The sequence below is a fragment of the Ipomoea triloba genome, chromosome 11, assembly GCF_003576645.1.
Source record: "Ipomoea triloba cultivar NCNSP0323 chromosome 11, ASM357664v1".
Lineage (NCBI taxonomy): Eukaryota > Viridiplantae > Streptophyta > Magnoliopsida > Solanales > Convolvulaceae > Ipomoea > Ipomoea triloba.
This window is the reverse complement of record NC_044926.1, coordinates 24,030,878-24,047,509: the sequence shown is the minus strand read 5'-3', so window position 1 is coordinate 24,047,509 and position 16,632 is coordinate 24,030,878. Positions and strand designations below refer to the sequence as shown.

The following is a 16,632-nucleotide window of genomic DNA, read 5'->3' as shown; positions in this document are numbered from 1 at the left end:
CACTCGTCAAAAGTTTTAAGGTCCTATGAGGATCAAAACTCTCTTGTAACACAGTCTGCGAATCTAAATTTTATTAGCTTAGCTAGAAAATTTAGTTCTATGTCAGATTGTATGGAATGACTTTACATTCCATTGAACCTTGTATTTGTTTCTAATGTTTATTTAAGGAAGGTTTATTATTATTATCAAAAAAAAAAAAAAAAAAAAAAAAGCACATGGGTGGGGCAATTTCCTTCTGGCAGCGTAGTGGCTAATCTATTACGGAGTAATATAATTCAATTTCCATCTCTCAGCGCAAGTGGAGTACTTCAACATACAAAATAATTGCAAAATGGCAGCATTATATTGACTTTTAGTACTTCATATTATGTGGCTTTCTGCAACTTGCGAGAAATATGAAATTAAATATTAGAGTCGTTGAATAAAACAGATGGCGGCTGACGATGATGGTGGCGCCACTAGTCAGAGCAGTGGCCCAAGAAGAAATGAAAGATACAATTTAGACTCCAATTCTGATCTCGTCAATGCTAAAGTCTAAACCACCGTGTTTTTAAAAGAGTTTATTACCAAAATGGTCCCTTGACTATTGTGAAATTATTAATTTGGTCCTCGACAATTTTTCTTGCTCAATTAAGTCCCTCGACTTTGAAAATTTTAACCAATTTGGTCCTCCGTTTATTTTACCGTTAAACATCCGTTAAAGTCGGGACCAAATTGATAATTTTGCTATAGTCAAGGGACCAAATTGGTAATTTTGATATAGTTAAGGGACCATTTCACTGAAAAATTTATTACCAATTTGGTCTCTTGATTATAGCAAAATTACCAATTTGGTCCCTTGAGTATAGCAAAATTACCAATTTGGTTCCGATTTAACGGATGTTTAACGGCAAAATAAACGGAGGACCAAATTGGTTAAAATTTTCAAAGTCGAGGGACTTAATTGGACACAAAAAATTGTCGAGGACAAAATTGATAATTTCGCAATAATCGAAGGACCATTTCGGTAATAAACTCTTTTTAAAATTACCGGGGTAGTTGGTTACGTTAGTCTGTTTATTTTGAAGGCTTATTGTGAAAACAATCCAAACTTCACAATTATATCAAAAAATTTTTATAATTTAACACTCCCTATCAAATATTTGTATCCTATAACAATGATGTCCAATTATTTTAATTAAGGGAAAAATGTGATTTTAGTCAATAACATTTTTGTTGTTGCATTATACACCCCTAACTCTTTAAAAAAGTTACAGTTTAAACCACTAGAACAACAAAACAATTAAACTCTATTAAAATTATACTTGGTACATGAATATTTTAGTACTTTTTAATGTTTCTTTTTTAATTATAATTTTGTTTAGTTTCAATATTTCATTTGTAAAATAAAAATTATGATTTTAATAGGATCGTGTAAGGGAAATAGGGATAATGTAACACAATTGAAGGGGAAATTTTAGGCAAACAAAAAGTTGTCAAAATTCTATTCTGCACATGAGACGAAATTGTTTAATGTTAACTGGGAATCTTACAGCTCAAATCTATGTCTTACATTCCTAATTTCTTATCTGCCAATACTAGTTTTATACGCGCATTGGGCGAATGGGTTAATGCCCAATGTTTATTTTTAAATAAATATTTGAAAGTATATCAATGCAATATTATATAGGAGAAGTTTATACATGGGTAATTGAATGTCGAATTTTTTTTATTTAAATATCTAACTCAAAGTATATGAATCCAAGATAATATAGAAAATTCATTATAATTATTACTAAAATAAATGTTTGCAACATTGTAAAATCGATAGTCTAAATATTTGGTCTAAAAATGATAGTCTAAATAAATACTACTTTTAATTTTAATTTTTCTAAGTGTTCTTAATTCTCTTTTGAGTAACATTGTCATTGTCTTCATCTTTACTATTTGTTCTCTTCCTTTTTGTTGGTAGTGTGTTATTTGCAATTCGGTTATTGTTGATAGCATAGATGACAACGTCATGCAATGAGATTATGATATAGGAGCTATGGACTTTCCTTTAGGTGTTCTGCTTGGGGTTCACTTGGTTCAACCATTATTGTTGAATGAGTTATTGTGGATAAAGAAATCCCTAGTTTAAGAAAAAAGAATAAATAAATTAATAAAAATTTGAAAATTTAAAATATTATTTTTTTTCAAAGATATTAACAGGTAGTTTCTCGCTTCAATTTGCTAGGTAATGGGTTATTTGAGTACTTTCATTGTCAACAAATCCCCCAAGTAGTTAATATGATTAGTTTCAAACTATTCTTTTTTATTTTTTTATGGTATTAAAGAAATACATATGTATCATTTTTTGGTATAACTACTAATTTATTTAATTCAATAAGAGTAAAATAGAGTGATTCCGCTTCAATTTGTTGGGTTATTATTTGAGTACTCTCTTTGTCAACCAATCCCCAAGCAGTTAATATAATTATCTTCAAATTATTTTAATTTTTTTTTCATAGTATTAATAAAATACTTGGTAAATAAATATATAACATTATTTTGTACTATAACTTTGATATTTAATTACAAGATATTGTAAAAATAAGATAATGGACAATGTAATATAGAGCTGTCAATACGGGCTCGCGGGGCGGGGCGGGCCAAAGCCCTGCGGGCCGCGGGCCTAAACTGGGCGNGCTAAGCCTGTTTTGACGGCTCTAATGTAATAAATATCAATTGATAAATTCAAATGTAAAGAATCTTTGCATGATAGAAAATAAAAACAATATAACTAATGAAATTATTTTCTCTTATTTAATTATGTCAAATTTGATTGAGATGAGGTTCGAACCTAAGACCTTTCTTATAGAAATTAATGGGTAAGTTAAAAGTTAACGGAATATTAACGGAGAAGAGAATATTTAACGGAAAACTTAACGGATAATCATAAAAGTAAGGTTAAATTAGGTAATCTCTATTAATAATATTAATATGAATTATCTTAACCATCTATTTGATTAAATAATTCATCTGAACCATCCATTTGATTAAATAATTTGATCGCCATTTTTTCTACCCATTTTAGGCCTAACTCTCTTTGGCTCTTATTAGCATAGTAGATATATAACCAAGCCAAGTGCTTTTTCTGGCCACATGCAAGCAGGATTAGATTTTAGGGCGTGCAAGATGTGTAACCGCACATGGTCTCAAAATTTTGGGGGCCCCTAGTCCAGTCTTGGCCCAATAGTTAGTATATGTATTTGTGATTATATTGACCCACATTTTTTTTTTTGCATTTTTCTTCCATTCGCAGTTTATTTATACTTAGATAGGACCTCACTTATTTAACCGCACAAGGCCACGCAAATAAATAAAAAAAAAACCGGCCATGCATGCAAGGTTGAATTTACTTTTTTATTAACACAAGAGAAGAATACAAATAATTGCAAAATCCAACTACATCCTGTCTATTAGTTTTCCCTAACAGATTAAAATATTAGGAAATTCATTTTGGACTTGCGTTTTTTACCACACAAACGCAATTGCCAAAGAAGTTTTTTCTATGTCCAAGATTTAAAAGATGCTCATTTTTATCTACTCCCCTATTTTTTTGTCCATTCTAGTCAATAGCCCCATCTATTTCAGCCTACGTCCCTTTCACTATCGTGAAGAAACAATTGCGGGTATGTACACAGTAATATAATTTTCTACTCCATAATTTTTTGTTGTTATGTATTTATTTATTTCAATGATGTACAAATTTTAAAAGAAACTAGGGCTAAATATATCCCTGCAATTTTTCTCCTTTTAAGATGACATGATTTTAAAAAAATAAAAAAAGAATTAAAAGGGCCCCTCGCTTGAGAGCTTTCACTTGGTGAAAGTATAGATGACCACAGTTTTGTTCGAATCGAATCGTGTAATTTTGGAATTTAATTGGAACACAAAAGGTTCTAGATACGGTTCCATAATATTATTAGGAATCTGATGGTATCAGTTCCATAATATTAGGAACCGGAAGGTTCCGGTCCTAAACTATAAAAAATAAATAAACAAATAAATATTAAAATTTAACTATTATTTTATTAAAGTTTAAATAATAATTATCTAATTGCAGTTTAAATAACAATTATTTAATTAAAGTTTAACTATTATCTTATTAAAGTTTAAATTATAAACAACAATTTAAAGTAACTAGAACGATTATTTTATTGTTTTAGTTTAGGATAACACTTTTGAGACCGTCTCACGGGTTTCAATCAGTGAGACGGGTTGGATCTTTTGATAAATGGATCAAATTTTTTTATTGAGTCAGATCATATCATTGACCTCATTAATTAAATATTCAACCCGTCTCACGGATTGAGACCTGTGAGACGGTCTCACACAAGTTTTTGCCTTTAGTAACTTTAAAGTTTAAATATTAGATATAATCATTTTAAATTATAATGAAAAAATCCAAAAATAATACTCCCTCTGTCCCATTTTACCTGTCCTATTTACTATTCATTGGTCAAACCAACTCTTTTTTCTTTGCTTATTTTCTTTAGTAATTTTTTATTATTTTTAAATTTAATTTTTGGTGTTTAATAGTACTTTTAATGTAGTTTCTAAATATATAAATTTTATATATTAATGTTAAACTTAATATTATGAAAAATTGGATTAAAAATTACTTCAGTCAAGCCTCGTTAAACGAATCAGACAACCATTTTGGGACGGAGGTAGTAATAATTGTTGAAATTAGATTATTTTTAAAATTAAAACAAAAGAAATAGAATTTTAAAAAAAAAACCCCCGATTTGAATCGGCGGTTAGAACTGAAACCTTCCTAGAAGGTTCCAGTTCACGATTTTCTAGAATCAGAAACCGCTAGTTCAGAACTAGAAGCGAACTATGGTCACCCTTAGTTAAAGGCTTTCAAGTTGACAAAAGGCTAGAATCGGCAACCTTTTGATTGAAGTTTAAATAGTAATTATTTGATTGAAGTTTAAATAAAAATTATTGGGATAAGGGTCAAATAGACCCTCAAACTATACCCAATAGTGCAACCCCGATTGTGCGGTGGGGTTTCTCACTTGCGGTTGTGCGGTAACTTTAGGTGCGCACTTTTCTTCTTAATGTGCGTGATTTTCCTTCTTAAGGAGCGTGATTTGTATGCTTAACTTGCGTGATTTTCCTTCTTTAAACTGTTATTTACTCCGTATAATTTAAACTTCAATAAGATAATAGTTAAACTTTAATCCAATAATTTTGGGATAAGGGTCAAATAGACCCTCAAACTATACCCAATAGTGCAATTAGGCCCTTCAACTTCAAAAAGCTCCAATTAGGTCCTCAAAGTTGTTATTTTGGAACAAATAAGCACTTTAACCTATTTGTGACCTGTGAATGCAGGTCAACCACTATTCCGGCCAACGCCGACGACCCTCCGGCGAAGTTCCGACCGACGAACAAGCCAAACCATTGACCACCAGCGACCGTGACGGTCGCCGGTGGCGTCCGGCGGTGTAGAAGGCAACCAACTTGGTCGCCTTCTCCGGCAGTGGAGAAGGCGACCAAGTTGGTCGCCATCTCCGTCACTAGAGATGGTTGGGCGACCAGCTATCTCCAGTGTCGCCATCTCCAATGTACCGGAGATGGCGACCTGGTCGCCATATGCACCGCCGAACGCCACCGCCGACTCTCAGTCGCCGATGGTTAATGGTTTGACTTGTTCGTCGAAACTTCGCCAGAGGATCGCCAGAATAGTGGTTGACCTGCAATCACAGGTCACAAATAGGTGAAAGGGCTTATTTGTTTGAAAATAACAACTTTGAGGGCCTAATTGTAGCTTTTTGAAGTTGAAGGGCCTAATTGCACTATTGGGTATAGTTTGAGGGTCTATTTGACCCTTATCCCAAAATTATTGGATTAAAGTTTAACTATTATCTTATTGAAGTTTAAATTATACGGAGTAACTAATAGTTTAAAGTTTAACTATAACAATTATTTTATTTCTTTAGTTTAACTTTAAAGTTTAAAAATTTGATATAACCCTTTTATACGGGAGGTGGTGGGTTCGAGCCTCAGTGGAGGCGTTGCTGTCTCTTTGTGCTTCAGTAGGTTGAGAAAGTAGTTTATGAACAGATACTATATTGTAATAGAGTCAGTAATATTCAAAAAAAAAGAATGATAAAATCCAATAACAATAATAATTGTTGAATTTAGACTATTTTAAAAATTAAAACAAAAGAAACATAATTTTTTTTAAAACAAAAACCCCGGTTTGAATCGGCGGTTCAAACCCTAACTGAAACCTTCCTAGAAGGTTTCGATTCGCGATTTTCTGGAATTAGAAACCGCTAATTCAGAACCGGAAGCGAACTGCGGTCACCTTTAGTTGAAGGCTTTCAAGTTGACAAAAGTCTATCGAATTGACAACCTTTTGTCCTTTATTACTTATTTATTTATTATAATATTATTATTATGTTATTCGAAAGCGAGAGAGTATTGCATGGGTATAGAAAAGATAGTAAAAGAATTATTTTAATTTGGTAATGTGAAAGTAGAGCCCACTTTTGAAAGTGAAAGTATTATAGGAATAAAGATAGCGTTAACAAACAGTACTGTTTTGAAATCTGGCTTCTTCAGATCTAATAATTGTTGCATCATGTTTCGTTCTATTCAAAGTACTGTTCTTTGGGCTTGTTGCTTGTATTTCATAGCTGTACGAAAATATATACTATGAAACACAAGTACTAGTTGCGTTTCTCATATTTATGGTGAAAAAGAATATTCATTTCAAAAAAATGGAAAACTCCATTGGAACTTACCTTTTTTCTACCATTCAAAAAAATGGCAAACACAAGTCCTAGTAGCATTATTATATTAAAAAAAAAAAAAAAAAAAACTCAACACTATCAACTTGTTTCGAGTTGCCATAAATTTTTAATAATAATTACATTATTTCATAAATGGATTGTTTATAAAATTATAGATTAGATATAGTACATCATGTAACAGAGTATTGAGCCAAAATATCCAACCCACAGCAAGTACAAAACCACTAGCAGATTCATCAGTCATCACAGCTTCTGATATTCCAACCTAAAACTCTAATCAGCAACTTCATCCCAGAAACACAAACCATTTCAGATCACCAAAACAGCCAACACCTCTCATTTGTGCCTCTAAACTTTTTTTTTTTTTTTTAGGGATGTGGGAAATCCAAAATCGTTGTTTGAAGGTGTATATTGGGTAAACCAACCGCCTTATAACTCCTAGCCAACAAAGGACCTCAATGAGGTAAACCAATTTAGGTTGTCCATATCTGACCGACTGAAACCACGAAGGCTAATAGACCGCTCCAATTGGAAGTTGAACTTGAAACCTATGGTTACTATTAACTGTCTGACCAACTTAACTGATATTGGTAATTGTGCCTCTAAACTTGATCTTTGGAGATCTGGGATTCAGCAGCAGAAGCACCTCCTCATTTGTCTGTGCTTAAGAATAAGATGTTAAGGAGAAACAGAATGGTGAAATTATTCATCAGCATATTACTCCCTGGCTTCCTCCTATTCACTCACATCCTTCCGTGAGAGTTGAGCTTTCTCCTTTTTCATTGAAATACTGGAAAAAATAAATTAAGATAAGTAAGGAAATATATAGCAGTGATAGAGAAAACTGATGATGATTGTTTATCCATTGCAACAATAGCCATGAATTCAAGTAACATGAGATCAATTTGAAATGATTAGAGGGATAGAAAGAGACCCAAATATCTTTGGAACGAACAAGGAGGGTATAATTTCCGTAGCTATTTTGCTCTTCTTGAATCCACTTTGCACTTTGCAGAAGCCAAAAGGGAATCGCAACCCTCATTTAACTGAATCAATGCCAGTGTATTGATATCGACAAAATCACCAGGGATATGTTGCAAGTAATCGCATTTGTGTAACTCTAAACATTCGAGCATAGGAAAATATTTATCCATAGCATTCCAATATCCGAGTTTCGTGTTTTCAATTGCCAACCTCTTCAATTGACGGAACCCTCTCTTAGATGGTTTCCACTCTGACTTTGCAAGCATGTAGCAGTTTTAGAACCTCGAGATTCGACAACATACCAATAAGCCTCATATGATTTGATGATCATATCACTTCATGGCAAACGATAAGTACCAATGAAGTTGTCCATCTTAAGATTTAGATGAAAACTAATTATCCATGGGATGCCGCTACCCGGAATACGTACCTTCAAGATGCAGACTTTGATGATTAGCTTCTCAAGCTGCCCCAACTGGCCAACTGCACAAATTATTAAAGTAAACTGGATTTTCATAAAAGAATCCATCTTGAATTCCCAATATATAATATATAGTATGATTTGCAACAGAGTATATGTTCTGCCAATTCAAATGCCTACCTCCCCAATCCACCAAAGCATCCACAATAAACAAATGCAAAGACCATTATGCACTCATTCATTCATCACTCTCTTCCTCCTCATCATCCCTTCTTCCCTGCAATTCATAAATTAAGTAAATATGAAAAAAAAAAAAAAGGTGAACACAGCAGTTAGATAGGTAAGGAAATATGAGATAGAAGTGCGTGAGAAGAAACAGATCAGATCAGATATGGTGGCCATGAAGAATTCAAGTAGCAAGAAGTAAGTGCATGTTAAATGGTCACACATATAATATATTATAGGGATAGAAAGAGACCTTAATATTTTTCTGAACGAACAAGGAGGGCATTTCCATAGTTGTTGTATTGCTCTTCTTGAATCAACTTTGCCGAAGCCAGAAGGGAATCCGGACAACGTGTTAACTGAATCAATGCTAGTGTGGTGATATCCGCAAAATCACTAGGGATCTCTTGCAAATTATTGCATTCACATAACTCTAAACATTCTAGCAGAGGGAAATGGTCACCCACGGCACTCCAACATTCCAAAAATATATCTTCAATTACCAATCTTTTCAATTGACGGAACCCTTCCTCAGATGGCTCCCACATTCTGTCTTTCCTATCAATAGCATCTATCAGTTTTAGAACCTCTAGATTTGGCAACATACCAATAAGCCTCATATCACTCCATGCCAAATTTGTGCAGAAGAATTTGAGCTTCTTAAGATTTGGTAGAAAATTAGTTGCCCATGAGATGCCGCTATATGGATGAATACGGTTGTGATTATACCAAAATTTTATGCTTAACTTCTCAAGCTGCCCCAAGTGCACAAAATTATAAAAACAATCTAGATTGTTTTCACCGTATCTACCATCCATCCCCAATTTTTTTAAATTTGGAATCCTGGTAAACATATCCTCTGTACAGAACTCAGGACGCAACCAAGATATACTCTCTAAGTTTCTATGAACAACTGGCAAAGCTCCTAATGAAACAATCCGTTCAATGTAAATATGCCTTAATAGTGGCATTTTACAAATTCCAGATGTCTTAGAGAAATCCAATGCAACATGATTTCCACTAACAATAAAACTTTGTATATTCCAATACTCAAATTCAAAGAGCTCTAAATCAAAATATGTGGTGCCAGTAAGTATTGAACTCCCCGAAGTTGAACTCCCCAAAGCTAAGTATCTCAAATGAATAAGAAGATTTGCAAGCACATTTAGTACCCTAAGTTCATATGAATGCGTCCTTTCTATATCTACTACTCTTAATAGTTTGAAGTGTGAAAATAGACCTTCTACATTTTCAAAGTAATAGGTATAAGGACAGTGAAAAGAATGTGATTTGTGAAAGCACTCTGTCAAAGGAAGTAGATGCAACTTTGACGTAGAACTTATCCAACGACAAGAGATTTTCTTCTTGTCATATGGAAGTTTTTCATCTCCAATGACATACAAGAGATTTTCATGTCGAGCTTCTCTTAAGCACAAATCACGTAACAAGTCATGTATTCTTACTTTCTTCATTTTTCCATTGTAGCTCTGCTTGCTAACAAAAACAAGACTTCTATCAATAAGATCTTGCAAGCATTCCATGGCCAGTTCCTCCATATTACAATGGTCCTCTGCCCTCAAAAATCCCTCTGCCGCCCACAACCTAACCAACTTCTTCACATGGATCTCATAGTCTTCAGGGAAAACTCCAAAGTAAAGAAAACAAGCTTTTAAGTGGTGTGGTAATTGGTTGTAACTCAAATATAGTATTTTGGAACATGCATCGTTAGAATCACCAATTACATATCTACTCACGTTTTCTGCAACATTATTCCACTTCTCCACTGCCGCCTCTGTCTTGGAGAGAAGACTAGCTACTAAAGTAATAGCTAGAGGTAATCCTTTACATTTCATTACTATGTCTCTACCAATTAGCTTAAACACTGGAAGGAATTCAGTTTTACCAAAGACTTTGCAATAGAGATTCCAACTTTCATCAGCATCTAAGAAAGGCATGTTAAGAGGAGAGTTACCTGAGCTAGCATATTCTGCCACCTCTCTGAGTCTAGAAGTCAATAGTATACGACTTCCATTATTATCATCTGGAAAGCATCTTTGCACACTATCCCAAGCAGTAGTGCTCCATATATCATCCATCACTATCAAATATCTCTGATCCTTCAAGTGTTTACGCAAACTTCCTGATAAGTTGTGAATTCTTTGTTTACGGCTTTGTTTACGGACTGATGCCTTCAAGTTGTCGTTTCTTTGTTTATGGGGTATATCATTTGATGCTGGATTAACACAATCAGTAAAGCATTGGAGCATTTGTTCCACGTCATACTCTTGAGATACGGTAACCCATGCTTTCTTGTAAAAATAAGATGTAATTGATGGATCCTTGTAGACTTCCCGAGCTAAAGTGGTCTTGCCTATTCCTCCCATGCCAACTATTGATACAACTTGGAGCTGCTCAGCTGATTGTTGCGTAAGCTTATCCAATATCGTCTTGAATTCCTTGTCGCATCCAACCATTCTACTGTCAAACTTTGAAGCATTTTTGGAAAATTTACTGACAGTAATATTATTCTCGCGTTCTGGATCAGCAGGCTGCGATGATGTTGAACCAAGGAGTAGTCCTCTTTGTCGCATCCTACCGAGGATTGATGGACCCTTTGCAAACTGGTCTTTACTTTTAATCTTAATCAACTTCTTCTTCAGGTAATTAGTCTGTTTTACTGCTTGCTTGAAGATTCCATGAAGCCTGAGGAGGCAAGCCTTGTCTATACTGCTTGATTGAAGATAAATGCTACTCAATTCCATCTCAATCCTTTCTTCAGCTTCGAAAGCTACATCTCTCATCTCTGCCTCTAAATCTTTCATTGCCGAATTATTATAGGCGATCTCAGATTTCTCAAGAACTTCTTGGAGGAAACCAAGATTTTGATGGAGAGAAATAAGTATCTGTTGGTTGTGTTGTAGAGGGAAGCGTGGTTGTGATTGCAAGAAGTGTAGATGAAGTGTTCCTTTAAGCGAAGTTACAGCAGCATAAGCCATTTGTGATAAGCTTGATCAAAGCAGACCTAACTAAGAAGAAATGAAATTTGTGATACACGTACTAATTGCGAGTAATATGGAATGTAATACTAGAGGAAGATAATGACAACATCAGAAGAAATTTTTTAATGTTAAGTGGGAATATTACAGCTCAAATCTATATATATTTTTCTCTGTTTTGTGTTTATCGAAGCCACTCCAGCTTGATCCAAAATAGGAACAGCTAATCAGGTTAATGTTTCAAAAATTTGCTTTAAAAAAATTAGATTAGGTTCATGAATACAAGTGAATTAGGCTTAGCTTGGAAATAGAAAAATAATTTGTTAAAAATAATTAATTTTTGGGAAAATGGCACTTTTTCCCCCTATGTTATGTGCATATAGCACTTTTCCCCCCTGTGTTATTAAAGTGGCAGTTTTCACCCCTCCGTTATTTTAAAAGTGGTAGTTTTTCCCCCTGTAATGTTAAATTGACATTTTTACCCTTAAAATAATTATTTCATTTATTTTTATTCTCCAACCTAGTATTACTAATATGTATGGAAGATCATGGTTCGATACGAACCTAATCGAACACTGTAGCAATTGAACTTAAATAGTATGGACGGTTACGGTTACGATTCAGAACCGAAAAAATAAAATAAAATAATTGTTGAATTTAGACTATTTTTAAATAAAAAATAAAATTAAAAAAATAAATAAATAAGTTTTTATTGGCGGTTCAAAATCGAAATTGGAATTGAACCGTACCGATTTATCAAAATAAGTGTTTGATCATTTTCGCTATATATGACTGTGGTTCAGTTCTAGTTCACGGTTCAACAATTATTTAATTTTATTTTTTTTTGATTCTGAATCGTAACTAGAACCGTCCATACTATTTCGGTATGATTGTTACAGTGTTTGGTTAGGTTCGAACCGAATCGTGATCATCCATACATATAAGTAATAATTTGTTGGAGAAGAAAAATAAATGAAATAATTATTTTTAAGGGTAAAAATGCCAATTTAACATTTCAGGGGGGAAAATAGCCACTTTAATAACATAGTGGGAAAAAGTGCTATATGCACATAACATAGGGGGAAAAAGTGCCATTTTCCCTTAATTCTTTTGAAAAATATTTTCATTTGTTAGTGTTTGGTTGAAATACCTATACCACCCATTTGAAATGATAACTGTGATGTCATCACACCATATAGTAGTTGAAAATTTTGTTTTTTAGTTAAAAGAAAATATTATATTTTTCCTATTTGATTAATTTTTAAAAACATGAGCATAACTCTATTACAAAACTATTTCTTATAAAATATAAATTATTTTAATAATGATAATAATTATTATTTATATTAAAATATATAATAGTCATAAAGATTAATAATAATTATAATAAAAATGTAAAAAAAAAAATAAAAAATTTTAACTTATAATTTATTATAACGAAAATAAATATATAAAATGATAAATACAATAACTTGAATTAAAAATAGCTTGATGTTATTATAGATGCTTCTATGATTTTAATTGCATAAAAAGAGTATGTATTGAATTAGTTAAGGTTATTGTTGTGAGTATGATATAATTTGATCTCTTGTATCATTTAGGATTGAATTATATTTGAGAATCTTTGGAATTGTGTGTAGCTTTAAGAATAGGACACACAATTAGACATACTACATACTCACAATTTTAATCTCGCTTTGAAAAAGGGGATTGGAAAAAAATTGGCTTTGTGGGTTATGTTTTTGATAAATTATTTTAATTAGAATTGAATCGCCGTGTATGATTCTTTGCTAATTGAAGTTTGTAGCTCTTCATATAAATAAGAACAGAAAGAAGAAGAAGAAGAATACCTAAAGCAGCATTAAGAAATTCCAGTCTCTCTTCACCCAACCAGATAGCTTAGCGCAGCTAAGCTTATCTCCACATTCCTTAGCTTGAAGAAAACAGATGGCGGCTGAGGATGATGGTGGCCTGGAGGCACTACTTCTTTCTTCTTCTTCTTCTTCTTCTTCAATTCCCTCCTTGCTTAGCTAAGGATTTTGTATTGTATGGCTGTGGGTTTTGTTGTTTCAATTCTGACGGCAAACAGATTTGAGTTGTTATCAAATGCCCATGTATGTTGAGAATAACTCATTATTATATTATGCCATCAATGTGCATACCTCAAATTGATTAACTTAATACTTAATTTTGTGGGAAAACACTTGTGTGAGACTGTTTTATGGGTCTCAATTCATGAAACGGATCGAATCTTTAATTAATGAATCGAACCTTTGACCTTATTATAAAGATCCAACGCATCTCACAGATTAGGACCCGTGAAACGGTCTCATACAAATTATTTACCAATTTTGTGTCATTAGCAAAAAAACAAAAAACAAAAAAAGAGCACATGGGTGGGGCAATTTCCTTGTGGCAGCAGAGCGTAGTGGCTAATCTATTAATATAATTCAATTTCCATCTCTCATGCAGCGCAAGTGGAGCACTTCAACATACAAAATATTTGCAAAATGACACCATTATTATATTGACTTTTACTACTTCATATTACGTGGCTTTCTGCAACTTGCGAGAAATATGAAATTAAATATTAGAGTCGTTGAAGAAAACAGATGGCCGCTGAGGATGATGGTGGCGCCACTAGTCAGAGCAGTACAAAGAAGAAATGTGATACAATTTAGACTCCAATTCTGATCTCGTCAATGTTAAAGTCTAAACAACCATTGCATGATTTTAAAATTAGCGGGGTAGTTGGTTAGTCTGTTTTTTTTTTTTTAAGGCTTATTGCGAAAAGAATCCAAACTTCACAATTACATCAAAAAAATTATGTTTTGATAATTTAATACTCCCTATCAAATATTCGTATCCTATGACAGTGATGTCCAATTATTTTAATTAAGAGAAAAATGCGAGTTTAGCTTCTTAATTTTTTCTTGGTAGCGATTTTAGTCCATAACATTTTTGTTGTTGCAATATGCACTCTAACTCTTTAAAAAAGTTACAGTTTGAACCCCTAGAATAATAGAACAATTAAACTCTATTATTACAATTATACTTGATGCATGCACGAGTATTTAATTATACTTGGTACAATTCATCCGCCCAACACATGCAGCCACAAATCTCCCTCCATAATTCCGTAACACAGCCCCAACGTCACACTACCATCAACAAGAGTTATATCCACATTACATTTTAAGCGGCCTATCGGAGGAGGAAACCAACTACCTGTGACAAGAGGGGTACTTTGGACATTGTAATACTCATATTTTTAGAAAAACAATTATACTTATGTTTATTAAGTGAAGTCAACAAGTCAAAGCTTCTTAATTTGACCTTGGATGAAATTACTAAATTACCCTTCATTTTCCCTTAAAGGTTAAGAAACCACTTGGTCTTGGATAAACATATATCTCATTTTGAAAGAAGATAAGGAGAGTTGCTAGAGAGATAAGGGAAGGAAAAATCTTGAAGCTTTGATCTCCATCTTCTTCAAGTTTAGGTCTCAAGTAATTGGAGTATTCTAGGTAAGTTTGACCTCCATATTTCACTCTTTTTGAGTTGGGTTTATCATTGGAGCCCTAAGATTTGATGTTTCGAAAATGTTAGGGTTTTTGACAAGGAGTATTTGGGTGAGCTAAATAACTAAGATTGGGATATTTTAGGTAAGTGGTTAACTCTTCTCTCCTTATTTTGCACAACCCATAACCTGTTTTGGAATCTCTACTACTTTGAATACCCATTTTAGGGTTAGTTTGATTTAAAAATATTTTGGGCTTTTGATATAATATGACTCAAGCTAGTTATGATTGTTAAAGTTTGATTTCACTATTATTCGATTTATGGGTATGATTTGTACTAAGATATTTTGCTCTAAAAGAGGATCAAGTAACTTATTTGACAATTATTAGTTTATGATGTCATATTTGTTTTGCCAAGTTATGAGCTATACGGATTTCATATTACCTTTGGATATGTATTTTGTTATGTGATTTTAAGAAAATGATTTTTGCTACAATGGGCTATTTGATTATAAGAATTATTTGGAATGTTTGACTAAACTCATGAGGCAACCTACAATTTGTTTTGTTTGGCTTGGAACGTTCCTAAATGCTCATTCCGAATCGTCGAGCTTGACTCATTCCGAATCGTCGAGTCTTTACTTTTGAATTATTTGTTGGAACGTTCCATCCGGGTCATTCCGAATCGTCGAGCCTGACTCATTCCGAATCGTCGAGTCTTTTCAAATCATTATACCGATAATGGCATATTCCACAAGGTATAATGGTGAGTGTAGGTTGCCAATAAGTCATGGGTTAAAGAATGATTTGAGCTTTGAAGTATTGTGTTATGAAATAATGTTGATGCCCATGTAGCTAAAGCTAAAGTTTCTATTTTGGAGAACCTGTGTATGGTATGATGGAATTATATGACTTCGATACAGTTTGAAGATCGTGATTTGCACCTATTAAATTACTCTAAAGCTTATTGTCTTTTATTAAGGTTACTTGATCCGGGTTGAGAAGAGTATCACTTACTGGGCATTAGCTCATTATTTGTATTTTTCCTCATGTTTCAGAGTAGTTAAGGATATGTGAATAGTACGAGGCGCAAGTGGTGGGATCTTGAAGGTGACTTTTGAAACTAGGAGAAAACTTAGTCCTAGTATTGGAGCATATCACGAGCTTTTGGTTATTTGGATATTCCCTTCGACCCTTTGTATTTCTGGTAAATCATTGTGCTTGATTTTGGTGCTTGTGATGCATTTTGGACATACTACTATTGATTGTAAATATTTAATAGTGGTGAATTGATGAGTGTTTTGGGAAGAACTAGTTCTTTGTTGTGGAATTATTATGTATTCAAGTGTTGTTATGAAGGTTTCGAGAGGTATGTATGGTTAGGCTTCGTATTGTTACAGGTTTTCACGTAACGATACGGCCGGGTCATGTCCTAGAAGTGGGGCGTGACAGACACACTACTACAGAAAAAGGATACTACGTCGCCCAATCAACGCCGGTTTTTGATAAACCGACGTTATATGTCAATAAAATAAAGTAAAAATAAAATATATATATTATTTACGACATCGGTTTATGGCAAAAACCGACGTTGTAAATATTTTTTTTAAAATATTAAGATATACGACGTCGTATGTTATAAATAATTTATTTTTTAACTACCAATATAATGCTCTATATATATTATGAAA

The 16,632-nt window shown here is 33.2% G+C and overlaps 1 protein-coding gene and 1 long non-coding RNA gene across 3 annotated transcripts; one reads left to right on the top strand and one right to left on the bottom strand.

Annotated features, from left to right (window-relative positions):
* Positions 1-6,870: 6,870 nt before the first annotated feature.
* Positions 6,871-13,498, bottom strand: LOC115996925 (putative late blight resistance protein homolog R1A-4). Of its 2 annotated transcripts, XM_031236368.1 has the most exons (7): positions 13,271-13,498; positions 8,684-11,450; positions 8,380-8,477; positions 8,209-8,261; positions 7,989-8,060; positions 7,729-7,840; positions 6,871-7,584 (listed from the first exon to the last, which is right to left on the bottom strand). In XM_031236368.1, the coding sequence occupies exons 2-3, from the start codon at positions 11,418-11,420 to the stop codon at positions 8,434-8,436; spliced, it is 2,781 nt and encodes a 926-aa protein (XP_031092228.1). In that variant the 5' UTR covers positions 11,421-11,450; positions 13,271-13,498; the 3' UTR covers positions 6,871-7,584; positions 7,729-7,840; positions 7,989-8,060; positions 8,209-8,261; positions 8,380-8,433. The 2 variants fall into 2 exon arrangements, with proteins under 2 accessions (XP_031092228.1, XP_031092229.1); XM_031236369.1 differs by having other exon boundaries at positions 7,729-8,261; positions 8,380-8,476; positions 8,678-11,450.
* A 1,425-nt stretch (positions 13,499-14,923) lies between these two features.
* LOC115996926 lies at positions 14,924-16,184 on the top strand. Its single transcript, XR_004093672.1, has 3 exons — positions 14,924-14,947; positions 15,030-15,085; positions 16,000-16,184. It is a non-coding gene; the product is annotated as an uncharacterized LOC115996926 (long non-coding RNA).
* Positions 16,185-16,632: the final 448 nt, after the last annotated feature.

Excerpts from the sequence above, each read along its gene's own strand:
- LOC115996925 (XM_031236368.1), bottom strand. The coding sequence starts at position 11,420 with ATGGCTTATGCTGCTGTAACTTCGCTTAAAGGAACACTTCATCTACAC. Across the intron at positions 8,478-8,683 it reads CCTTGTTCGTTCAGAAAAAT|GGGAAGAAGGGATGATGAGG; the intron begins ATTAAGGTCTCT and ends TTATGAATTGCA.